Source organism: Pipistrellus kuhlii, unplaced genomic scaffold (genome assembly GCF_014108245.1).
Source record: "Pipistrellus kuhlii isolate mPipKuh1 unplaced genomic scaffold, mPipKuh1.p scaffold_m20_p_14, whole genome shotgun sequence".
Classification (NCBI taxonomy): domain Eukaryota; kingdom Metazoa; phylum Chordata; class Mammalia; order Chiroptera; family Vespertilionidae; genus Pipistrellus; species Pipistrellus kuhlii.
The window spans coordinates 35,218,808-35,244,859 of NW_023425449.1; the positions used below are offsets into that span (position 1 = coordinate 35,218,808).

Consider the following 26,052-nt stretch of genomic DNA (forward strand, 5'->3'; position numbering starts at 1 on the left):
ACCAGCTAAGGCAGGTGCCAGCGGGAGTCCCCTGACTGCCTCCCCCACTGGTCACCCCACAGATGGCCCTAATTGCTGGCCAGGCCTAGGGATCCTACCTATATGTTGGGAACAGTCTCACAGATTTAAAAATTAAAACCTGGCAAGACTAGTCTAACACTGAAAAAACAGGATGCAGCAGCGATGACATGCATGGACTCTGGCTTGCACATTTTGTGGTCAGCCCTGGTTCTGACACTTATAACTGTGTGACAAAGCCAATTAACTTCTCTCTGCTTCAGTTTTTCCACCCATGAGATAGGGAAAATGGCACTACTGCCTCAGAAGGATCGTGTTATATACTACTTTTCATAATTGGGGCAAAAAAAATGTAGGTGCCCATACAACAGCAAGATGCCTTTCACCTGTATGGTCACTGGTGCATACAGCATCCTGGATGGCAAGAGGGATGTCCAACTGCCCGTTTAGGCCTAACATCCCATCCCCTGAGGGGTCCCGGATTGCAAGAGGATGCAGGCCAGGCTGAGGGACACCACCACCACCACCGACCCACCACACCACTCTCACTCCTCATGCACGAATTTCATGCACCAGACTTCTAGATGTAAATAATGCTGCAATGAATATAAGGATGCATGTCTTTTCAAATTAGTATTTTGGATTTCTTCAAATAAATACCCAGAAGTGGAACTGTTGGGTCTATCTTTAATTATTTAAGAACTCTATACTGTTTTCCATACTCAGTATGGCATCCTGGATGCATCAATTTACAACCCCATCAACAGTGCACAAGGGTTCCCTTTTTTCCACAGCCTCATTAGCACTTATTTGCCAATTTACTGATGATAGCAATGCTGACAGCTGTGAGTTAGTATCCCATTATGGTTTAATTTGCATTTCTCTAATGATTAGTGATGTTTGACATGTTGTTGGCATCTCTATGTCCTCTTTGGAGAAATGTTATTCAGCCCTCTGCCTTTTTAATTGGGTTGCTTGTTTTTTCTGTGTTAAATTGTATAAGTTCCTTATATATTTTGGATACCAACTCTTTATCGGATGTATCATTGGCAAACATCTCCCATTCACTAGGTTGACTTTTTGTTTTGTTGATAGTTTCGCTTTGCAAAAACTCTATAGTTTTATGTAATGCCATTTGTTTATTTTTTTCTTTTGTCTCCCTTGTCAATGAGACAAATCCAAAAAAAACATTACTAGGAGTGATATCAAAGAGTTTCCTGCCTGTTTTCTTCTAAGAGTTTTATGGCTTTGGGTCTTTAATCCATTTTGAGTTTATTCTTGTAAGAAAGTGATTCACTTTCATTCTTTTGCATGTATCTGTCCAGTTTCCCCAGCACCATTTGCTGAAGAGACTATTTTTACCCTATTGTATATTCTTGTCTCCTTTGTCATAAACTACACCCCATACAGTCATTGGTTTATTTCTGGGTTGTTTATTCAGTTCCATTGATCTTTATGTCTCTTCTTATGCCAGTACCATGCTGCTCTGATTAGTATGGCCTTCTAGCACAGTTTGATATCAGGTAACATGATATTTCCAATTTTTTTCTTCTTTCTCAAGATTGCTTTTGATATTCGGGTGTTTCTGTGGTTTCATATAAATTTTAGGATTATTTGTTCTATTTCTGTGAAAAATGCCATTGGAATTTTGATAGGGATTGCACTAAGTATGTAGTTTGCTTTGGGTAGTATAGACATTTTAACAATGCTAATTCTTCCTATTTATAAGCACAGTATATGCTCCCATTTGTTTGTATTTTCTTCAATTTCTCTTTTCAATGTATTATGGTTTTCAAGTACGGGTTCCTTTAAATCATCAGTTAAATTAGTTCTTAAACTATATTTTAAGGTTTTTGACACTAATAAATTACTCCAAATTGGTACAACTCCAAAAAAATTTGTACCAACTTCACATTTCCCTATTAACATATGAAAGTGCCTTTTCCCCAATTTTTCAGTATTGGATTTTTTTTTTTTTTTGTCACTGTTCTCTGTTACTAGATAAGTGGCAAAAAAATTTTAATAATAATATCCAAACCGAAACAGGAACAAAGGTACCTTCAGCCCCACCCCCTGGCCTCTGGCGAGTTGATAGGGCCTGGAGGCAAGTGCCAATGACCAATGATTTCATCAGTCACGCCTAGTAATGGAACTTCCATAAACACCCCTGAATGATGGGGTCTGTTAGAAAGTTCCTTTCTAACACATCCACGTGCTGGGAGGACAGTGTACCCCAACAACACAGGAACAGACGTTTCTATGCTCCTGACTTCTCCAGCTCTAGCCCTTTGCACGATCTCTTCATCTGATTGTTCATTTTGTATCTTTAACTAGAGGCCCAGTGCACAAAATTCGTGCACGGGGAAGGGGGCTGTCCCTCAGTCCAACCTGTACCCTCTCCAATCTGGGACCCCTCAAGGGATGTCCAACTGCCCATTTAGGCTCCCAATCCAAGTAGGGTCAGGCCTAAATGGGCAGTCGGACATCCCTTTCACAATCCAAGACTGCTGGCTATCAACTGCTCGCCTGCCTGCCTGCCTTCCTGATTGCCCCTAACCGCTTCTGCCTGACAGCCTAATCACCCCCTAACTACTCCCATGACAGCCTGATTGATGCCTAACTGCTCCCCTGCCAGCCTGATTGCCCCTAACTTCCCTCCTCTGCTGGCCTGGTCACCCCTAACTGCCCTCCCCTGCAAGCCTGGTCCCTCCCAACTGCCCTCCCCTGCTGGCCTGATCGCCCACAACTGCCCTTCCTTTCAGACCTGGTCCCTCCCAACTGCCCTCCCCTGCTGGCCATCTTGTCATGGCCATCTTGTGTCCACATAGGGGCACCCATCTTTGACCACATAAGGGCAGCCATCTTGTGTGTTGGAGTGATTGTTAATTTGCATATTACTCTTTTCTTAGATAGTATAGAGGTCTGGTGCAGGGGTGGGGGCCAGCTGGTTTGCCCTGAAGGGTGTCCTGGATTAGGGTGGAGGTTCCCTCGGGGCGTGGGGCAGCCTGGGCGAGGGGCCTGTGGTGGTTTGCAGGCTGGCCATGCCCCCGCCCCCCCCCCCCCCCCCGAAACCCAAGCGGAAGCTCTGGTATTTGGGGTTTATTTATCTTCTACAACTGAAACTTTGCTCTGTGGCTGCAGCCATTTTTGTTGGGATTTCTTTATCTTCTATAATTGAAACTTAGTAGTGGAGGCCAAGGCAGGCCAGGGCTGTGGGAGCTTGGCTTCCTCCATCACCAGGGGCAACTCAAGCTTCCTGCTCTCTCCAGCTCCAGGGCTGCCGCCATTTTGTTGGCATTTATTTAAGTTCTATAATTGAAACTTGTATCCTTGAGTGTAGGCCTGGGCCTGCCAAGGCGGCAGGGAAGCTTGGCTTCCTCCATTGCCAGGGAAACCCAAGCCTCCTACTTGCTGCAGCTCCGTGGCAGCAGCCATCTTGGTTGGGTTAATTTGTATATTCATTCATGATTGGCTGGTGGGCGTGGCTTGTGGGTGTAGCAGAGGTGTGTCAGTGTGCATATTAGATAGGATAATAGACCAACTGATAGTAAACCTGGGCAGTCTTGTGGGACTGAGCCCTTAATCTGTGGCAGTGTCAGAATTTACCTGAAATGACATTTATATCTCAATAAAGCTACAAAATATTTGCCAATTTGGTCAGCAAAATGCCATGGTATTGATTTTTGTTTGTTACTAAGCTGCACAAACACGATATGTAAATCTTATTTAAAGAATTACTTAAATGTTATGACTCTAAATTCTATACTCGACTGAAGAAATCAAGAAACTAACAGCATTACTGCAGTATTATTGTACAGCAGTGATGGGCTTGCCAACAGCAATATTACAAAGCAACCATCATGCTCGCTCCACACTCAAGGGAGGCATTACCTCACAGCGCAGGAACTCACACAGAGCGCCAGCTCCATACTCTACAGTAAAGCCTGAGCCGATAGTCCCTCGTGAATAAGGAAGATTCCTTTCTACAGAGCTCAACTAACACAACAGTCATTAAAAGAGTGTAAAGATACGCATGGATTCCGCAGTCAACTACTGAATGAGTTTCCATCTGAATGTCAGCAGCAGAGTGTACGGTTAGGTCTCGATGCATTTAGGTTCTTCCTGTTGTAGATTTAGGTTGCCTTTCAATAGGGTAAAGAACTCAAGGTAGAATCAGAGAGTAATCTAGGGCTTGCATATTTAATGACTTTTAACTTGTTTTGCCATGAGGTCCCCTGAAAAATGATACCAACTTATACTTCTGGGAGCACTGTGCAACCCCACTGGTTTCCCCTACTTCTGTTAAAACAGATTGAGCTATCCTAAATAATTACTGCAACGCTATACTACTTGACTGCTATGTTCATTTCCATGTATTTGATTATCACGCAGGATAAATTCTTCTCATGTGACCTTTGTAAGCCTGTGCCTTCATTCCTGCTGGCTCTGACCTCAGTTTTGCTCATGGACTTCAAAGGTACTCCCCCTTGGCTCAGGCTTGCAACATTGATCACATTCACCCTTTATCTCAAGATGTCCTGGACCCATTCTCCCATCACCTATTTTTCAGCCCTGATTTTGCCCATCAGTTGTCACCCTGGTATGCGGCTACACGGAACATACAACTTTGGGACTAGTCTACACTTTACATGCGTGATCTCATAAGAAACATACAAAATGCGCATTCTTATTTCCTGACATGAGAGACGCAAAGCTAAAGCCCAGAGAAGTCACGGAAGTGAGCCGAAGCCGTACGGACGGTAAGCAGCAATGCCAGAATCTGATTCCAGGAGTCTGTCTCTGGAGCCTGGATACGTAACCATGACATTAAATGGCCCCGGGAAGAACAAGTAGAAAACGAAGTGTCACGTCCGGCCAGCTCCAAACACCTGGGAGGTTTAATCCAGGAAGTCAACGATGTTTCTGTGTCTCCCCTTCCCTTCCGCGCTCTCTACAAATCAAGAGAATATAATCCTCCGGTGAGGATTAACAAACAGTGAACAAAACCCAATTACACGAAAGCACTGTTGTGCTGCACGGACCTCCCCCTGGGGAGCAGAGGCCCTAGGACATGGTAGCGCTGAGGCAGGGAGGTGGCAAAGACGATGGCACTATCCTGGGTGGCCCTGAGCAGGGCCAGAATGGCAGTGCCTGCTCCTTGCGGTCTGCAGCTGTGACCACAGATGGCCTTGTGTTTGACCTCTGGCCACCTGAGAGCGAGGGAGGCCCTTACTGCAGCGTGGGCCTCGCGGCCAGGACTCTCGCCTTCCCAGGGAAGCTTGAGGCCCTTTAGCAGGTGACAGCACATGCCACCTAAGAAGTTGCCCACTGAGCACAGGAATAGACCGCCCGTCCTCTCCACGACCTGCAGCTGCTAAGCTGATCGGCTCTCAGGAGCCCCCCTTCCAAATGCCCTTCTGTTGAAATGCAATGGAGAAGGGTTATATCAATGGGATGCCTCCTCTCCTTCCCCGCACAGCTCATATCCACCTGGTCTTCCAGCCACAGCCCCCGAGTCCCTGGTTCTGCTCAATTTTTAAGCAAAATATACACTTACACTATTTAAATGAAGACAAAAATCAACATGCAAATTTTGAAGGAAACTTCTGAAAATTAAACTAAAAAGGGGGAATGTATGGAAATGGGGATATATGGGAAATCTCTGAATCTCCCTCTCAATTTGTTATAAATCTAAAAGTTCTCTAAAAATTTAAATTTAAAAAATAGCAAATTTAGCCGAAACCGGTTTGGCTCAGTGGATAGAGCATTGGCCTGCGGACTGAACGATCCCAGGTTCGATTCCGGTCAAGGGCATGTACCTTGGTTGCTGGCACATCCCCAGTAGGAGGTGTGCAAGAGGCAGCTGATCGATGATTCTCTCTCATTGATGTTTCTAACTCTCTATCCCTCTCTCTTCCTCTCTGTAAAAAAAAATCAATAAAATATACTTTTTTAAAAAATAGCAAATTTTAAAAAGGCTGACATTTGTCTTAGCACAAAAAGTAACCAAGAAAAGACCACCATACTAGCAGAGTGGCGAATGTACTAGACTGGAATCTCGCTATCAGTTCAAGTTGCAGTGGCCAGTAGCCTCTTAACCCGCTTTCCTCGTCTGTAAAACGAATTGGACAGGAGGAACTTGAAAATCTCCTGCAGCTCTAAAAGTCTATAAATCATCTTAACACAAACCAGAAAGCCTGGAATAAAACAACACACTTGAGTAACATCACCCCAAAAGCCTGTTGAGTGTTTTTTAAAATGAGCTATTACTAAAGTTTTTTACGTCTTAAGAAAAAACCATGTCATACAGATGGCAGCTCCATTGTTAAAACAAACATCTTACAGGCTTGCTCAGCCACGTTAGTGTTTTTACATGACCCACCCAAATATCAAACTGGTATCTGAAACAATTGGACATGTTCCATGTTATGAAATGTTCTTAAAAAATAATTTTGGTGCTCGATCTACAAACAATCAAGAAAATACATAATTTTGGTGGAATGTCCTTCAAAATGTTATTCATTTTTTTCTTAATTATCAGCAAAGTGACTGATCCACAAACAAGTATGTTGTCTACTGGGGAATTGCAGGCCTTGGAGTCAGAAGATTCGCTACCTCTAGCCCACATGGTGTGATCAGGCATGTAAAATCACCCGAGCCTCAATTCTCTGGTCTGTAAACGAGAGGTTGGACATTCTCCAACCTTTTCACACTTCTGACTCTGGGTCTGTTTTTCCTCTCCTAGGCGTATCATGTTTCGAGGGTCGGTCTTTCAGACAAACCACACTTATTTAGTAATGATAAGTAATCTTCCTGTTTCTTCCCCAAAGACTGCCAATCAGATGCAGAACCATGTGAGATATGAATTCGGATACAGGTCTAGCCCATAGCCAAGATGTCTACGAAGAATGAATGCACTACTTCTATGAGGTTGAAATACCAATAATGACACCTATTATGACATCAAATCCAGCGATGGTGAGCAGAGAGCCAGAGGCCCGTGCTATCTATGGCCATTCAGGCAGTGGGTGGAAATAAAAACATTGCATTTTTTTCATTTGTTCAAATATTGAGCCCTGGCAATGTCAGGCACTGTGCTATATGATTTGTTTTTTTAAATAAATAAATAAATTTTTAAAACTGGGGTGTTTTTTTCTTCAAATGACACTTGTTCCATTTTTTATTTTTAAGTTTCCTCTCCTTTTTTTACTAGGTGATGGTTAATCATGTTTCAGATTGACCAGCTTTTTCAGAAGCAGCTTCAACTGTAAAAAGCCTACTTAAGATTACCAATAATACCAAAAATAGTCCAATGCAGCTAATCAATCAATCAATTAAGGAATGAATGCTACATCCATTCTACACCAAGGTTTCAGGGAGACTTGCCCCCGCCTTCCTGGACCTTAGCCTCCAACCACACAGTTCCTAGCGCCTTCTTTCAGTCGATGCTTTGACTACCCTCACGCCTCTTATTTCCCGTGTCATTGGGACTTCCATCTTTTCAATTACCTGTACTCTATGTAGTAAGGGCAAAAAGATCAGGGACCAAGCACTTCTCAACTGTTTCAAACAAAACTTTAAATTGATTTATGTTAAAACACAATAAAGACAATGATTAAAGTTGGTGCATAACTAAATAGATAAACAGAAGAGAAAAAGTCCAGAATAAAACCAAATATATATGGGTTCTTAGTATCTGATAACAGTAAAGTCTCAATCAATGTAGTGGGAACAAAATGGGATCCAGCTCTCTTCCACCAGGCTGTCGGAGTAAGTGGGACAGAGCCCATGCTCGCATGGAATTCAGGCTTTCTGCAATTGCATCGGACTCCCTGGGCTATAGTGTTTTCTTAAAAGCAAGAATAAATCTATATAGTGTGGATTAACTTTGGAAAAGCTGAAGGTATTTGATTTGTTATGGCCTGGATTCAGGCCCACTTTCTAATAAGAACTTACCTGTTGAGGGCCCCGTGGGAATGCACATGGATGACCTTTAATTATCATCAGCTGAACTCAAGGCAAGGCGTAGGCAGAGCCATGCCCTGGGAATGTGTTTCCCCAAAATGTGGGAAACTGATATCAGTACTGATTTCTTATCTTTATCCATGTGCTTGGAATGAGGAAGGAATAGGACCTGGGGACAACCAAAATTTCTTTGACCTTAAACCCCACTTTGGAAATAAATGCTGTGTGTTGTCTGTGGTGGGTGTTGACTGTCTCTCCATCAGAGTGACTGCACCCCACCCGGGTCCCAGCTTGAATCTAAAAAAAAAAAAAAAAAAAAAAAAAAAAAAAAAAAATGGGATCCATACTTTCAGTATAAATCCCAGAAGGATCACAGATTGAAAGATAAAAAAAATAAAATTATAAAAGTTCTAGAAGGCAACTTAAAAGACCATCTAATTTTAAAATGAGCAATAGCTATGACTATATCGTTGACATAAAAAGTATTGAAATGACTCAAATGTACAAAGAAATACTCAATCTCATTCCAAACAGGAGAAATACAAAATAAAACTGTGCTGGATACCATATTCCAACTATCAGACTGGAAAGACCCAGAAGGCTGAGAGAACCGGGTTATGATGTGGAGGGGAAACGTAATCTGGCTGGCTGCTGGCGGGAATGGAAACTAGTCAGTTTCCATTGACGTAATCTGGCAGCAGCCATCGAAATCCTAAGTGCACATATTCTTTGACTCAGTAACTCCACTTGTAGAAATTTATCCAGCAAGCATACGAACACAAGTGCAATATGATATATGTTGGAGGTTTTACCCTGTAGCATTCTTCATAATAGAAAAATACTGTAAACACCCACCAGCTAGAAACTGGTTAAATAATAATAAAGTCCTATCTCTGACTGGTTTGACTCAGTGAATAGAGCGTCGGCCTGTGGACTCAAGGGTCCCAGGTTCGATTCCGGTCAAGGGCATTTACCTTGGTTGTGGGCACATCCCCAGTGAGGGGTTTGGGGGGGTGTAGGAGGCAGCGATCGATGTTTCTCTCATTGATGTTTCTGACTTTCTATCCCTCTCCCTTCTTCTCTATAAAAAATCAATAAAATATATTTACAAAAATAATAATAAATAATAATAAAGTCCTACACATATTAACATGGAAGGATCTCCAGGACATATTGTACGTAAAAAGAGAAAACTGCAGAGCAGTGTGTCTGTTGCTAAGCAACAAAATACTATAAGTCTGAATTTGCTTGTATCTGTATGAAAAGATTTGGGAACAGTACCAAAGAACTTAGACAACTATAAGTTACTTGCTTGGGGGACAGGGTGGAAAGCATGCGAATGGGGACAAATGTGGGGGGAGACTTTTTTTATTTCTGCTTTTTTTAATTCATTCAAAAAAAATGAATGAAATATAAAAGAAAAATAAAGAAGACTGATACTGTGGAATCTGAACTAAATTCATCATTGAAAATGACATCCAAGGTACAAAAGCGATTTTAAAGATTTCTACTTCTGGCAGTGTGGAAGCCCAGACGTTCCCTCCGTCTCTCATATTACAAAGCAACTAGTATTTCTTTCTCTTTTTTTTAATATATTTTATTGATTTTTTTTTTTCACAGAGAGGAAGAGAGAGGGATAGAGAGTTAGAAATATCAATGAGAGAGAATCATCAACCAACTGCCTCCTGCACACCCCCTACTAGGGATGTGCCTGCAACCAAGGTACATGCCCTTGACCGGAATCGAACCTGGGACCTTTCAGTCCACAGGCCAACGCTCTATCCACTGAGCCAAACCAGTTTCGGCACAACTAGTATTTCTTGAAAATCTAAATGTATACACACTCTGTCACCCATAAAGTCCACTCCTGGTGTGCTCCCAGAAACTCAGGCAGGTACACCAGGAGGCGTGTTCAAAATGCTCATAGCACTACTTTGTGATAACAAAATCCTGAAAATATCCCAAATGCAGACCAAAAGGAGAACAGACAAATCAATTATAGGATATTCACATTATGCATGAAATAGATGTAACAAAAATAAATTAACAGTGTTAAAGTCAGGGGAGAAGTTCAAGAAAATACACAGTATAGTACCATTTTCCCGAGGTTTAAAAAATAAAAAAACAGCCAAAACTGGTTTGGCTCAGTGAATAGAGCATTGGCGTGCGGACTGAAAGGTCCCAGGTTCGATTCCGGTCAAGGGCATGTACCTTGGTTGCGGGCACATCCCCAGCACGGGATGTGCAAGAGGCAGCTGATCAATGATTATCTCTCATCGCCGTTTCTAACTCTCTATCCCTCTCTCTTCCTCTCTGTAAAAAAAATCAATAAAATATATTTTTAAAATAATAATAATAATAAAATAAATAAATAACCAAAACTAAACTACACAAATACTGTTAAGGACTCCAACTTTTTTGATAAAAGTGTAAGTAATAAAAGGTGGGGTGACTACATATAAAACCCAGAGAAGGTGGTTTCCTTTGCTGGGGGAGGCATGGCGGGCCAATGGATTTCGAAGAGGAGGATACTGGGAAGTTTGGTCATATTCTAGTGCTTATTTTGTTACCATGCTTCATCCCTTCTGTGTGTTAAATACTTTATGCACCAGGTATTACCTATATTTTTTTCTTTAAAAATGGTAACACAAGTTTAATGTTTCCTGACAAACTAAGACTAGAGTCATAAAACACCATCTCTCTAGATAAGCTGATGAATAATTATCCATTAATCTATTCTCTTAAAAGCACAATCCTTACCCAAAAAGAATAAAATATGTACAGGCTCTACATACCACGTGCACAGCATGTGGGGAGCATGCTCATGACCTATGTCATGTCAGGTCACTGAGACAGTGCAGATGCTGGCGTCAGGATGCATGGAGTTTAATAACATACAGATATGACACAAAAGTGACAAAAGTGCTGTTAAGTCAACTACAGTTCTAAAAAGGCCAGTAAGCACTCTACTCGATCCCGAAAGTATTTGTCTTGGGTCATCTCTAATGAACCCAGAAGAGTCAGCATATTTCACGGGGGCTAAATAAAACTTTTTAAAAGGTTAACGGAAAAATGTTTATGTGCAAAGCGCCTCCAAATAATCTTTTAGTGGGTGGATTCGGCACATACCAGTGAGTACCTTTGAGCTCAGTCCAATTTTGAATTAAGCTAGAGTTCACCTTTGAGAAACAATGAGCCTGTTTTTAAGTAAAACTCGGAATTAATAAGAAACAGGGAATGTGAAGACAAAAAAAAAAAAGATATTATCAACTGAACTCTATCTAAGCATTTTACAAAGTTTTCCATGAGCCGTCAGTAGATCTTTAAAGCGCGTCATCTTTTCTAAAAAGCTGTTCGTCGTTCATCTGTAAAACCACAGCTTTTTATGTGCGGGCCAAGCACTAAATGGCCCTTTGCTGAATTCAACACGAACCTCCCATTACAGAGCTCCGTGCTCTTGCCCTTCAACAAGAGCATGACAGTGAGTCACGAGGGGGAAAGCACACGGAGAACGGTCTGCCTCCGACGGCAGCCCAGGCCGTGCGGAAAGCGGAGAGCAGGCAAAAATTAGGTCCATGCTTTCAATCTGCAGGCAATCAAGGCAGGAACCGGGCTGTGTAATCACAATCACTTGCAAAAGCATCTCAGCTATTCTTTAGCTGTAATTGTTAGCAGTTTCTTAGGACTGCAATCTTGAAAATAATATCTTCCACCAAAAAATAACACTGTCTCCCACTTCAACAATTAAAAGCACATGGACATGAACTTTGTCTACTTGGGGTTAGGGACTAGCTACGCCACGTTAAAACTCTCTTCTTTCCCCTTTCTAATTGTGTCTCCCTTTCTTTCTTTTTTTTTTAAGTTTGGTACACGATGGTTCCACATTCATTTCATATTTATCCAAAGAATGGCTGGCTACACATTTTATCTCATCAACTATAATCTGGGAAGGAAGGTAGAGTTTCACAAAGGAAAACCAAGTGAAGAGTCTCTTTAGGATGACGTTCTGTGTTTTATAAAGAAGTGTGTTACCTTTTCAGATGTTGTTCAAGGAAAGCGAATCATTTTACAAAGATTAAAAAGTCTCAACATTTAAGCTGGTATGCAACACTCTTAACAGAGCACATGGAATAACAAGATACACAGTGAGATACTGAGGATCAGACACAGGGTCAGCGAGGCAGCCGGCCCTGGCAATCTCAAGTTCCTGTCCCCCTTCTCCTTCCCCCCGACTACCCCTTACCCCCCCCCCATGTGCCATCCTGAGAGGTTCCAGCCCCCACCTGCTGCAAAACACGAGCACAGGTGTTCTTCACAGAAACCACTGAGGCAAAATGTCAAACTCCAGGAACTAAGTAGGAGAGAATTTACCCTAAATGTTACCATCATACAGGAATTTAGGTAATGGATGCATCACTTGAGTGATCAGTTCCTAAGAAAAGACCGACCTTTTCCTAGTGTTATCTTTAAGTAGCTGTGAGCTGGCTCCAGAGGACTTGAGGGGGCGGGGGGAAGGGAGCATCCATCCTGAGTGGCAGCCTGAGGTGGGGACCACTCAGTGCTCCCAGGGAAGGACCCTGAGGTCAGCTTTCTCACCCCTCACAGTTGGGAAGGCGTGAGGGGTAGTCCTCCTTTCACATTCTCAGTGTGGACGGCTGTAGTCCAGAGGAAGTCCTGAAGTACATACAGTATGATTAAGCTGTAAGCTGACTTCGACTAGCTTTATCACATCTAACGCTATATTGAAAGCAAATCTTTTATGCACTCTTCCACATTTCTGATCTCTGAACCTCACTGCCTCTTTGAGCCCTCTCCTACCACTTGCAAAGGAGTTCCCAGATCTGTTAACGAGATAAAAATAACAAACAGCCCTAGCCGGTTTGGATCATTGGATAGAACATCGGCCCAGGGACTGACGGGTCCCAGGTTCGATTCTGGTCAAGGGCACATGCCTGGATGTGGGCTCAATCCCCAGTAGGGGAGGTGTAGGAGGCAGCCGGTCAATGATCCTCTCTCATCATTGATGTTTCTATCTCTCTCCCTCTCCCTTCCTCTCTGAAATCAATTAAAAAATTAAAAAATATATTTTTAAAAAAGTAAAAACAACTTAATGCTTCTTACATTGCCTTACCAAGTAATTATAAGCCTATATATTCAAACATCAAAGGAATTAAAGTCTGAGAATCTTGAACTCATTCCATTTTTTCTTTGGGATACATGCTATCACATCCATCATCCTTATACATATAGATCAAAGGCTCAGAGTTCTATTAAATTATTTCAAGTATTCCCAGAAAATAACTCATGAATGCCATTATATCACTAAAATATTCTTTTCAAGAAGCTAGTTTTGATGACCCAAAAATTCAGTTCTTATAAGCATGCTTTGATAAGAGTTTGTTATTAATTTCATTATACATCAAGAGATGAGCTGCTAACATCAAAGAATAAACTATGACAATTTACACATCATCCTTTATAACCTCATCACTAGGAATGGAAATGAGATGGTTTGACTCCACTGGCCCTTCCCTTCAAGAGGGTCTTCATTGGCTGGTGACTGTTTTACTGATTTATAGTAAAATGGTCACTTCAGTGGAAATAGATGCTCTTTAAGGAGAGGTAGGAAGTTAAAGATAAATGTCTGTTTGCAATGCATAATAGCCTGATCACATAAATAAAATGAAGTGTATTTTTTAAGCATATGATAATATTATCATTAGAAGGCAATTATAAGCAATTGTATTCTTACATCTCTGATAGTTCAATCAGTGACTTTACTTGAATATTAAAAATTCTAATGACCGAGCACATGAAAAATGCTTATTGCAATGTTAAATGAAAACAACACAGTACAAACTTTCGTTCATGTTATAGACGAAATCTATCATCCATGACTACTTTCCCACAATGCATGAGGAAAATCTAAACGGAGATATGGTGCGGCTGACTTAGAATTTAAATCACCACGAAGTGAGTGTTGAGGGCATCATTCTTCCCATTAAAGTAAGACAGAGAAACACTCTGAGTTTTAGTTACTAAATAGTCTTAACAATTGTTCTTTAATTGTTCACAACTGTTCTTAAATTAAAATCCTGATGTATCTTCACAATAGCAACACAGAAATTATAAATATTATTTGATGTGGTGGAAATAAAGAAGTCTCCGCAGAGATCTAAGAAGAAGTACAGCAAATTCTTCCCTAACAGGCTGTAAAATTATTGTACACTAATTTTACTAAATAATTATCCTCAGTCTTGAAAACTATGGACAGCACAGGTCATTATATCAGAACAGAAGCACACTAACTCATTGGTTACCAACCGGTGGTCCATGAGGTCTGAAAGGTTGGCAACCGCTATTCGAAATGCTTGTAATCTGTATTTTGAACAAGGATGATACAGTGGATTTTGCCATTGGTGTAGACTGAATCTATTTTAATTAATAAAAGTGAATAAAAAGTTACAATTATGTAAAAATTTGTGTTTACCTAAAAAGAATTACAACTGTGAAAACAGCTGATGTTAGAGTATAATGAGCTTGTAGATAATTGCTTTTCTTTTTTTAATTCTTTCATACTATAATTACCCTGCAATAAAATGACTTAAAATGCCATCACTATGTGGGTTAAATGGTACACTTCCTGCAATGCTTAACCACGTGAAGAATATGAGCGCCTGTGTCTTCTAGCAATTCCAGAAAAGCAAACAGCATGACTTCCTCGTATCCCCCCTGCAACAATAAATCTGGCATCATGAGCCCAGACAGACCCAATAAATAGCCAGTGACCTACGAGTCACCAAACCAGCAATGAACACTCAGTGTAGTTAACATAAAAGTGAAAACTTACTGTTATTGGTTGGTTCGGGAAAACTAGCCTTTGGGCCACTCCATCCTTTGTTTTCCCCTGTCTGAAAGATTAAATCAATTGTTAGAATCCAGAGACGGTCTTATTCAAAAAGAAAAACATGAAGTTATCAATGAAGCATGGGCAAAGGTCTCTCGCATGGTCATTCTGCTGATTCTCTCTATCTCTGACCCCGGGACTGTGGGCCCAAGAGGAACTAACTGGAGCAGCATTATCTACCCCCTTTCTACATTCAAGTTTGTTTCCTATGTCTGGTTCTGCCTTTATCTTCACCCACACGAACAATTTAAGTCATCACGAAAGCCCATGTTGACTATATTATATACAACAGCAGCTCTAGCTAGGTGGCTAAAAAGTAAACCAATCCTTAACAAATAATAAACAATAATCATCATGACAAGTGCTAAAGAGACTAAAGGAGCCTCTTTATCTCTCCTGAGGTCAAACCACAATAGAAATATTACTATGTCTGTCCCGGAACAGTCCTATTTTGATGAACAAGGATCATCAAAATACTGCCAATGACATACACACAAGAAATTGAAAACTAAGCCCTAACTTGGAGTAAAGCTTGTAATATCCTGACTGTCGCCAGACGGTGTGACAAATACTTGGTGTAAACTCAGAGAGTCTGAAGTAGTATTTAATCAAATTAATTAGTGACATGAACAGATATGTTCTCGTCTGTGGAGCGGTTGTTGTTGGTACCAGGTACTTCGGGAGAGAAAATGCTGCTATTCTAATCAGCATTTTACATTTGCTGTCCGATGTCAAAGATCAAATGACTACATTAAATCCAGATATAAATAAAAATACAATCCTAGCACATAGCTTGCCACTGTAAGGGGATGGAGGAGGAGTAAATGTTAGTAAAAACGTGGTGTATGCTGGTGGGGGGCCGGGAGACTCCCACTTCTCTGCTCTCTGTGAAGAGCGAGCCGAGGTGCAGAATGGGGGCCGCTGACGGAGGGAAGCAGTGAGTTGGAGGAACGTGTTCACAGTAGGGAATAAGTCACTTCAGGAAGGAAGGACCCGGCTGACTGGAAGAATGTAAACTCTCAGACATTTGAGGGCCTGGTTAAAGTTGGTTATAATAAATTTAGCACTTCATGCAACTTTTCTTGCTTTTTTAAAAATTTTATCTCAGGCCGAAACCGGTTTGGCTCAATGGATAGAGCATCCGTCTGCAGACTGAAAGGTCCCAGGTTCGATTCCAGTCAAGGGCATGTACTTTGGTTGCAGGCACATCCCTGGGGGGGGGGGGGGGGGGGTGCAGAAGGCAGCTGGTCGATGTATCTCTCTCATTGATGTTTCTAGCTCTCTATCCCTCTCCCTTCCTCTCTGTGAAAAATCAATAAAATGGTTTTTTTTTTAATTGACCTCAGAAAGGGAGAGAAGAGAGAGAGAGGAAAAAAAACACCGATGTGAGAGAGAGACACATCAACCGGTTGCCTCCCATACATGCCCAGATTGGAGATGGAGCCCAAAACTTAGTATGTGCCCTGACTAGGAATCAAACCAGCAACCTTCTAGGGCACAGACAACGCTCCAACCCAGCGGCTGCCAACCTTTTGGACCTCATGGACCACCAGTGGACCTCGGACCACCTGTTGGCGACAACTGCCAACCAACTGAGCTACCGGGCCAAGGCCATGCAACCTTTCTCAATGCCTCTCCTTCTATGAATAACAAAGGTTATTTAAATATTAGGTTATATTCCCTATGCTTAGTTTTTCACCTTCAACTGAATACCCAGTCTACTGTTCTCTCATGTCAACTCCAACACTCCAATGAAACTGTTTCTGTAAGGTTTAAGGCTCAAACACAACAGTGACCACAGTAACCTCAGCGGTCCCCGATCTGTCTCTTGCTTCAACAGTGTTTGGACAGAACACACCCACGGACACCCCTTCCTACAGCCTCGACCACTCTCCTGTGTCTTATCCAGTCACCTCCTCAGAACCCCCTCCAAGACCAGCCAACACCCCACCGTGTGTCTTTCTACCTTAACTCCTTATTGATGAACCGCCATGAGCTCCCAAACTCGTCAGCATTAGTCCGCTCAGGTGGGGGCTGCCGCCTGCCGCCCCGCCAGCCTGCACCCGTGGCCGCCCGCACCTGCCTCTCTGGCTTCTATTTCCACCCCGACGCTGTGGCTCTCAGGGCGTGGGCCACTTCTCCCGTGAGTTGGCAGAGAAGAAGCACACAAGTGCTGAGCATCTCTTAAAGATGCAAAACTGCTCTGGCTGGTTTTGCTCAGTGGACAGAGCATCGGCCTGTGGGCTGAAGGATCCCAGGCTCTATTCCAGTCAAGGAAGGCACATGCCCGGGTTACGGCCTCGATTCTGAGTAGAGGGTGTGCAGGAAGCAGCCAATCAATGGTTTTCTCTCATCATTGATGTTTCTAGCTCTCTCTCCCTGTCCCTTCCTCTCTGAAATCAATAAAAATATATTTAAAGATGCAAACCAGCGTGATGGCTGCCTTCTCTCCAGGATGTGCCGAGGCCTCCCCACGGGGAGGGGCGGCACTCAGGGCGTCATGGGAGCCGCCGTGGCCTCGGAGGGGGCCCTGGCCCAGGCCCCATGGAGCTGCAGGCCTGGCTCTCCCCGAGCAGACTCTCAGCTCTGTGTCTTCCTGCAGAGCCACTTCCGGGGTGAGGGGTGAAACTCATCAAGAAGATGGGCGACACCTGCTCCCCTCTGCAGGCTGCGGCCCCAGGCCGGGCTGGGCGAGGATCTCTTCAAAAGGCTAATGCTCAAGCACGACTAGGAGCCTTTGGAGCCCAGAGGCCTTTGAAGGCCCCCTGCATCCCATGGTGTCTGGCTTTTGCCTGAGCCTCTCCCCAAAACCCCTAGTGGCTAGGGCCTAGCCATTCTTTTAACCACCGAAGCCCTCCCCCATGCATGGGACCAAAGGAAACAATAAAGCTTCTAACAGCAAAAAAAAAAACAAAAACAAACAAAAACAGCATAGTGAACATAGGAGGAATCTCTCTCCAAACATCCCCAAATCAATAATCCAATAACCTATCATTCTCTCTCCCTCTCTTCTCTCCACGCCCTGCCCCGAGACTGAAAAAAGGCAACGGCAGAAGAGAGAGCTCCAAGCCTGGAACCGGAAGGCAGGGGATCAGGTAGCAGATGTCAGGAGGCTGACGGCAATCCTGCAGAGGGAGGAGCCAGCAGAGACTCCCAGAAAGGACAGTGGGGTAACTTGGGACCCCAGAAAGCCTTTAGGATTAGGAGCACACCTGCTACCTTTTTAAAAAAATATTTTTAATTTATTTTCAGAGAGAGAGGAAGGGAGAGGGAGAAAGAGAAGCATCAATGTGAGAGCTGAACTTCAATCGGCTGCCTCTTGCATCCCCCCCTACCGGGATCCAACCTGGGGCCTTTCGGTGCACGGGGACGACACCCAACTGGCTTGAAAACAGGAGAATTGTTGGAAGTCTTTCAAGGAGCTATGAAATCTCCAGGTCACCTCACTAACCCAAGCAGATTCCTGCGAGGTTTCTCTTAGGCTACAACAGAGGCACGGATGGGAGTGAAATGAATACCCCAACAGGGCAGATAAAGGGGTGGAGGCTGAGGTAACATCCCGGAAAGAAAGATCACAGGCTTCCTTCCTCATCTGGGCCTCAGAGGACAGCAGCCAGGCTTCTAACCCAAAGGGAATGGCAAAAACAGCACAGAGAAGAGACTAAAACTTAAAAAAAAAAAAAAAAAAAAGGTTTAAAAAATCCTCAGAGACATGAAAAGTTATTATACCCATTAAACAAGAAGAGGAGGCTATAAAAAGAAATATTGTAGAAATGAGGAAGAGCTCTGGGATATCAAAAATATAAGAACCAAAGTAAAAAACGTCAAAGGAGAGCAGGAGAGAAAATCGATGAAATCTCCTAGAAAATAGAACAAACGTTATAGAAATAGAAAAGAGGAAGGGAGGGAGGGAGGGAGGGAGGGGAGAAGGAGGAAGGGAAGGAAGGAGGGAGAGGGAGGAAAGGAGAGAGAGAAAAAGAGAAATAGAGATGAAGGGAGGGAGGGAGGGAGGCAGGGAGGCAGGGAGGCAGGGAGGGAGGGAGGGCTACTGAGAGTATGTGCTCCATCTGAACAGGGAAGTAAATAAAGACCAAAGAAAACCGCCCAGAAAACAGGCAGCAAGGGAGGAAGGCAAAGGGAATTTCTGGATAATGGTGCCAACTCTTTCCTAGTCATTCTCTACTCCTCCCTCTTCCATGTCCCCCAGGCATGTTACCTGCCACTGAAGTCTACTTCAGACACTTCAGAAATACCTCTGGTGCCACCCTAACCGGTTTGGCTCAATGGATAGAGCATCAGCCTGCAGACTGAAGGGTCCCGGGTTCGATTCCTGGGACATGTACCTTGGTTGCGGGCACATGCCTAGTGGGGGCTGTACAGGAGGCAACTGTTGGATGTTTCTCTCATCAATGTTTCTAACTCTCTATCCCTCTTCCTTCCTCTCTGTAAAAAAATCAATGAAAGGCATATTTAAAAAAAAAAAAAAAAAAAACCTGTTGCCTTTTCCCTCCTCTCCACCACCATTGCCTTGTCCAGACCCCCAGTACCTCTAATCTAGCAATTCTGCTACTCAGCCTGCCCAAATATATTCACTCCTTTATTTATAGGGTTGTCTTTTTTATTTTTATTTCAGAGAGGAAAGGAGAGAGAAACAGGAACATCAACGATGAGAGAGAATCATTGATCGGCTGCCTTCTGCACGCCCCCTACTGGGGATGGAGCCCCAAACCCGGGCATGTGCCCTGACTGGGCATTGAACCATGACCTTCTGATTCCTAGGTGATGCTCAACCACTGAGTCACACTGGCTAAGGCTTACAGGATTGTCTTAGACATCCTGTCTTCAGTTGGAAGTAACTGGCATTTAGTGGGTGTGATGGTTAATTTTATGTGTCAGCTTGTCTGGGCTATGGGACCCAGGTTTTTGGTCCAACATTATTGTGGGTGCTTCTGAGCGGGTGTTCCGGAGAGACTTACATTTAAAATAACTGAACTCTGAGTGAAGCAGATTGCCCTCATCCTGAGGGTGGGCCTCATCGGAAGAGAGGCTGACCTCCTGGGAGCGGGAGGGAACTCCCCAGCAGGTGCCTCTGCATTGGAATTGCAACACCTTCCGAGTCTCCAGCAGAACCAGCCTCTCCATCAGACCTTGTGCTCGCCAAACCTCCAAGAAGGCATGGCAATTCCTTACAACAGGTCTCCATGTATCATGCATATCTACATATATGTACATAGGTGTGTGTGCACACACTTATATACACAAGTATATTCATGCACATATCCTGTTGGCTCTATGTCTCTGGAGAACCTGACTAATACTAAAGTGGGTATGCAAAAAAATGTTTCTTAAATTAATGACATTTATGCTGGCTTTTGTTCTGTTTTGTTTTTATTTAACTTCCAAATAAATGTCTGAGATTTATTTTGACATATTTTTATAAACCACTCACCAGGTTTAAGTAAATATAAATGTGTTAAGTTAAAACAACATATACACAACATAAGAACTATAGAAACTTGAACACATGTTAAGTTTCATGTTACAAATATTTTTAAAGGAAGAAAAACCATTGACTACCCAGGTTATAAAAACAGAATTAAAATCTCTAGCGATACCACACAGACAAATAATTTTTTAATTGCTCAAAATAATTGCCTACATATTCATAGTAGCCTTAAAAAGACAAGTATATCCTAAATGTTTTTTATTAAGACGATTTTGTTTCTATTCCCGTCTTCAAACATGTGTTCCTGCAGAAACTGAAATATCTCTGAAACAGAATCTTTATACGAGAAAATGGTGTGAGGGAAAGTATGCTGTTTTTGATAGAAATAATTATTAAGTCTGCTTTGTGAACTTTTATATAAATAGAGTGTCCATAATAATTTCTACACATGCACAGACAGAATGAAATCAAGCCAGTTCTTGTCAAGTTATCTGCCAAGTCCTGAATTCGGGGTCCCCTACCTGCCTTGCAACAGGGGCAGGTGTTAATGATGTCATTCGCTGCGCAGGAGAAATAGGGGACCATGAACACAAGTCTTGGCAGAAAACAAACACCCTCTGAGTTTACCTTTACATTTAAAGTAAATAGAAAAACTAGTTTATAGAGTGTCTGTCCAATATAGTTCCTGCCCTAAAGGGATAACTCAGGATCTTTATTTCCAGTGTTTTCAGCTGCATTTCAGAAATAAAAGCCAACAACTTCAGTTCTTAAAAACGGGGCACAAATTAAAACTGTCTACATGGCAAAACCCATGCGTCAATAAGCTAAAAATGGCTCAGTTGGTATTCTACAAAATACACAGAGCCACACAACAGATTTTTAGTACTTGCTAACTGTGAGATTAGAATCAATATTTCGTGTTTGCACCATAAACAGATGTGATGTTGTAACTGGGAATCTATCTTTTAAGTTAGAGAGTACACTGCCTGAGGAAAATTAAAACTGGATGTCTACCTTAACGCCACTTACGACATTACTTAGAGTCAAGGAACGCTGGTACGGAATTTGCTCATCACTCTGATATTCTGACAGAATAGGACTGTACATGTGAATTTAGCGCTCACCTTGTCAAGTTGATCTTGAAGACTAGTGGATGCTTTATAACCGAGCTGTAGCAGCATTGCTTCTGCGGCATTCTTTTTGGCTATCTTTTTATTCGGTCCTGTCCCAGTAGCAACTTCATTGCCTACCTTGACCTAATAAGATTAACATAAGAAATTAGTAAGAGTTGCTTTGATAAAAAGGCTCGACTTAACACCACAAAGCACTGTATTCTGCTCTCTAGCATTCAAAACTACAAAGTTCAGTCCACAATAAAAACAACTAAGTTAAGATCTCATTTGTGTGTTATATAGATAAGCGAAAATAAACATGGAGAAAAATATGGTTCTCAAAATGTCAGTGGAGGTTATCTTAGGATAACAGAATCTTAGAAGATTTTTACTTCCTTACATAATAAAAATTATTTTATTTTTTTAAACAATAAACCTGTATTATTTATATAAGCAAAAAAAATAAGGTTCAAATAGTAACAGAGTATATGTTGGCTCTCAGTACAGTTAGTATTCTTTTTTAAAAAACATATTTTTTTATTTTTTTACAGAGAGGAAGGAAGAGGGATAGAGAATTAGAAAAATCGATGAGGGAGAAACATCAATCAGCTGCTTCCTGCACAATCCCTACTTTAGATGTGCCTACAACCAAGGTACCGTGTTTCCCCGAAAATAAGACATCCTCCAAAAAAAAAGACCTACTTACAGGTTTCCTTCTGAGTGAAATATAAGGCATCCCCCAAAAATAAGGCCCCCCTAGGCTAAACATGAGAGATTTGGTCCACTGATTCTGAAAAAAATGGAGTCACAAGAAATTCACCAGGAAATTCAGGAATTGGATTGTTATGATGATGTTCCAGAAGATGATGACATGATTGTCATTGAATAAATGAGTAAATTCTTGATACTGAAGGATTCACAGTTTGTCTGGTTTGTGTTGACAACTACCGTACTACCGTACTGTATACAGGTAATAAATTTCCTTTATTTTCATTTAACAATAAATGTGTACCATAATAATCTTCATGGGAAAATAAGACATCCCCTGAAAATAAGACCTAGCATATCTTTGGGAGCAAAAATTAATATAAGACACTATCTTATTTTCAGGGAAACAGGGTACATGACCTTGACCATAATTGAACCTGGGACCTTTTAGTCCACAGGCTGATGCTCTATCCACTGAGCCAAACTGGTTAGGGCCAGTTAGTATTCTTTATATAAATTAATAAACTAGAGCTAAAATTCACATTGGAGTGCTTGCTAGCTACCAGATAGGCCAGCTACATAGAAAACTTCCTCTACTGCTCTGAGTGTCCAAAGACTGGCCAACGTAAATGGAAGCAAAAGATCAATGAGCAGCAAAGCATGCTCCGCCTGTCTTCACATGCCGTGTACACGTCCCCTCACTCTGATTCAATTCGTCTTCGGTTCATCCCCGCTCCTCACTTATCTATCCAGGCCTGCCCTCTGGCTCCAGGCCGCGCCCTGGGACGTGCCGCTCCCTCCCTGGCACTCACCTTGGGTCTCTGTCTGTCATCATTGCATCCGACCTATTCTGATGCCTTCAAGAGTTCCTTCTAGAACAGATGCTTCCAGAATCATTTGCCCATTCACCCACCCCCTGTCTCACATAAGTTTTTTAGAGGCACGGTTCAGAAGTTTGTGAGCAGCTACCCTAAGTTATTTGTTAATGTTAAATAAGATAGCTGTAAAAAATTCAATGAATAAAAGAATAAAAGTAAAAAAGACTGCTGTGCTGAAGGATTTTGATTCCTTAACAACTGTCACTCAAAAAAAAAAATCACTTCTATATAAAAGTCAAGCAAATATATAATAAACTTCATAAATCATCTTCCTAGAATGCTAGAAAATTTTTCATAACTATTATAAATAAGATTTTTATATTAAAATGTTACTTTTTCTGCAAAGAAGTTCAATTTTGCTATGCAAGAAAATTAAGACTGCAGACTATTTAAAAAATAATTTAAGTAAATCAGGTCCTCAAAAATCTAACCATAAAGTTCTAAAATAGGTCCTAACTAGTTTGATTCAGTGGATAGAGCATCAGCATGTGGACTGAAAGGTCCTGGGTTCGATTCTGGTCAAGGGCACATGCCCGGGTTGCAGTTCAATCCCCTGGAGGGGGTATGCAGGAGGCAGCCAATCAATAATTCTCTCTCATCATTGATGTTTCTTTCTCTCCCTCCCCTTGACTCTCTGAAATCAATAAAAATATTTTTTTTAAGTTCTAAAATAGCATTTACTGTGGAGAAACCAAGATGGCAACATAGGTAAACACCTAGACTACTGCCTTGCACAACAATTTCAAAACTACAACTAAAAGACAAAACGGACATCATCCAGACCACAGGAAGGCTGGCTGAGTGGAAATTCTACAGCTAGAAGGAAAAAGAAAAGCACAGTGAGACTCACAGGAGCTGCGGAAGGCAGAGGTAACAAGGCACGCACAGAGAGGGCTGGCAACTAAGTATGTGGCTGTCTTTTTCAAGCGGGAGGGAGACAAAAGCTCCTGACTGCTCTTAACTCCAGTTCCAGGTGAGACTCTGGGGACCCAGACCCATACAGAGAGAAACTAGACTGGCAGCAGGTGGAACTGGAGGGCAGCTTTCTCTCAGAGGTGCTTGCAGCCATTACTATGGGATACTGCATCCCAGGGGCCTCTTAGGGCAGGGCTGACAGGAAGCCATTGCTGATTGCTCCACTCTGAGACTCCACCCCATCCAAACTGAGCACAGAGACTTTTGCATATGAAGGGCCTGATACATTGAATTCTAAACTTTCCTAACAAACTGCAGCTGAGTCAGTGAGACCCAGAACAAAAAGAAGGCCCAAGGCCCTGCAGCAGCTTGCATTGCTTCTTCTGGGCACTTCCAAAACCCAAACAAAGAAGAGGAATCTGCAGATCTCTCCATAGCTCCTGCTGGGTGGCCTCAGGCAGAGGCTAAATTAGCACCCCCTTGGAGATCCAAGAGCCAGTGTACCCAGGAGTCAAAGTGGGACCATCCAAATTACAACTCCTCAGATGCATAAGGGACACACTCAGGGGCACACTCAGTGAGCACCAAAGCCCCACTGAAGCAAGTCTTGTCTCATAAGGGTGTCTCCAGCACAGACATTCTCCCATCATAGACACAGCTGATCCTCACAGCCAATTGGCTTGGAGGTCAATTCCTCCCAGTGATATCAACAACAATCAAGGTTTAACTACAACAAGTCCCTGAGTTGACAGAGTGGATTTGTGTGCTAGGTGTTCTATAGGGCCCAGTGGCTCAGCCTTCCCAGTTACCTGAGGTGGACACTCTTAGTGCACCCCTTTGTAGGCTGTGTGCACGCCATCACACTAATATTCATCGTGCGCTACTAAATATATCCACCCTTGGATAGGTTTGAAACTTTCATAATAAAAAATTAAAGGTTTCTCCACTGTTGGGGCTTGAGTGGACAAGTGAAGAAGCGCAGGTGAGACCTGAAAGGAGGAGGGCGAGGTGCTAGTCCCCGCCCGTCTGAAAATCCACGAGCAGCCAGGCTCCAGTTGTCTGGGCTGCACAACATGCAGGTCAAACTCCCAGCAATTCTGAGTCCCTCAGTCCTCACCGTGATTAGGGAGATGGCCAGCTCTCTCTTTTCCTAATTTTCCTGAAAACCCACAGTTCATGCTCTTGGCCCCGTTCCATCTCCATCCATCTTTTTCAATTTTGTTTCTAATTCCGTCTGTCTCCTAGTCCCAGTAGTGAACAGACTCTGGCTGCACACTGTAACAGTAAGACAGAGACGAGCCTTCTGTTTGATACTCTCTGGGCCAAATAGGCTGTGTGAACTCAGTCCCTCAAAACTCTTCTGTCTGGTCCTGGCCAGCCTGGCTCGGTGGATAGAGCGTCAGCCTGCAGACTGAGCAGCCCTGGGTTTGATTCCAGCCAAGGGCACATGTCTGGGTTCCAGGCTTGATCCCCAGGGGCAGGGAGTGCAGGAGACAGGTGATTGGTGATTCTCTCTCCTCACTGATGTTTCTCTCTCTCTCCTTCTCCCTTCCTCTATGAATTCAATAAATATATTTAAAAACAACAACACTCTTCTGTCTGTTCTGTCACTGACACTTGAATGTTTCAACCACGTTGAGGGAATCAATGCTGTGAGAGTAAACAGTGCCATTAATTAATAGTGCTATTAATTCCTAGTCGGCCTTTCCCCATATCTCTATTCCGACCTGAGGATTTCTATATTTTTTTCAATGGTTAAAAAAACTCTTCTCATATAAAAGTTAGAAATACCTGCATCACAAACTCCCGACGTCTCGGCATTCCTCTCTCTGAAAGCAAAACATAGTCTGGCTCCTTTTCCTTCTTGGCCTGTTGAATTTGGGCCAGGCGGCTAATGGGGTTCATTCCTTGACCATATTCTGGTCCAGCCTAAAAAACAATGTAAGAAAAATGTCAAAACATGCTTGTAAAACTTGTTATTGGATCCTTAAAGTGGTTCTCCTCTCCTCCCCTACACCCCAAAACCGTGACTGGAGAAGATAAATGAGAGTCATTTATAAAGATTTATGAAGGAAAAGCATAAAACGGATCTGAGACGAAGGC

At 42.6% G+C, this 26,052-nt stretch overlaps 1 protein-coding gene across 1 annotated transcript in view; it reads right to left on the reverse strand.

Annotated features, from left to right (window-relative positions):
• STAU2 (staufen double-stranded RNA binding protein 2) overlaps positions 1 to 26,052 on the reverse strand; it is a 215,306-nt gene that overhangs the window by 114,404 nt on the left and 74,850 nt on the right. Inside the window, 3 exon segments of the mRNA XM_045581486.1 lie at positions 14,834 to 14,894; positions 21,461 to 21,592; positions 25,741 to 25,878. Of these exon segments, the coding sequence (XP_045437442.1) occupies positions 14,834 to 14,894; positions 21,461 to 21,592; positions 25,741 to 25,878 (331 nt within the window).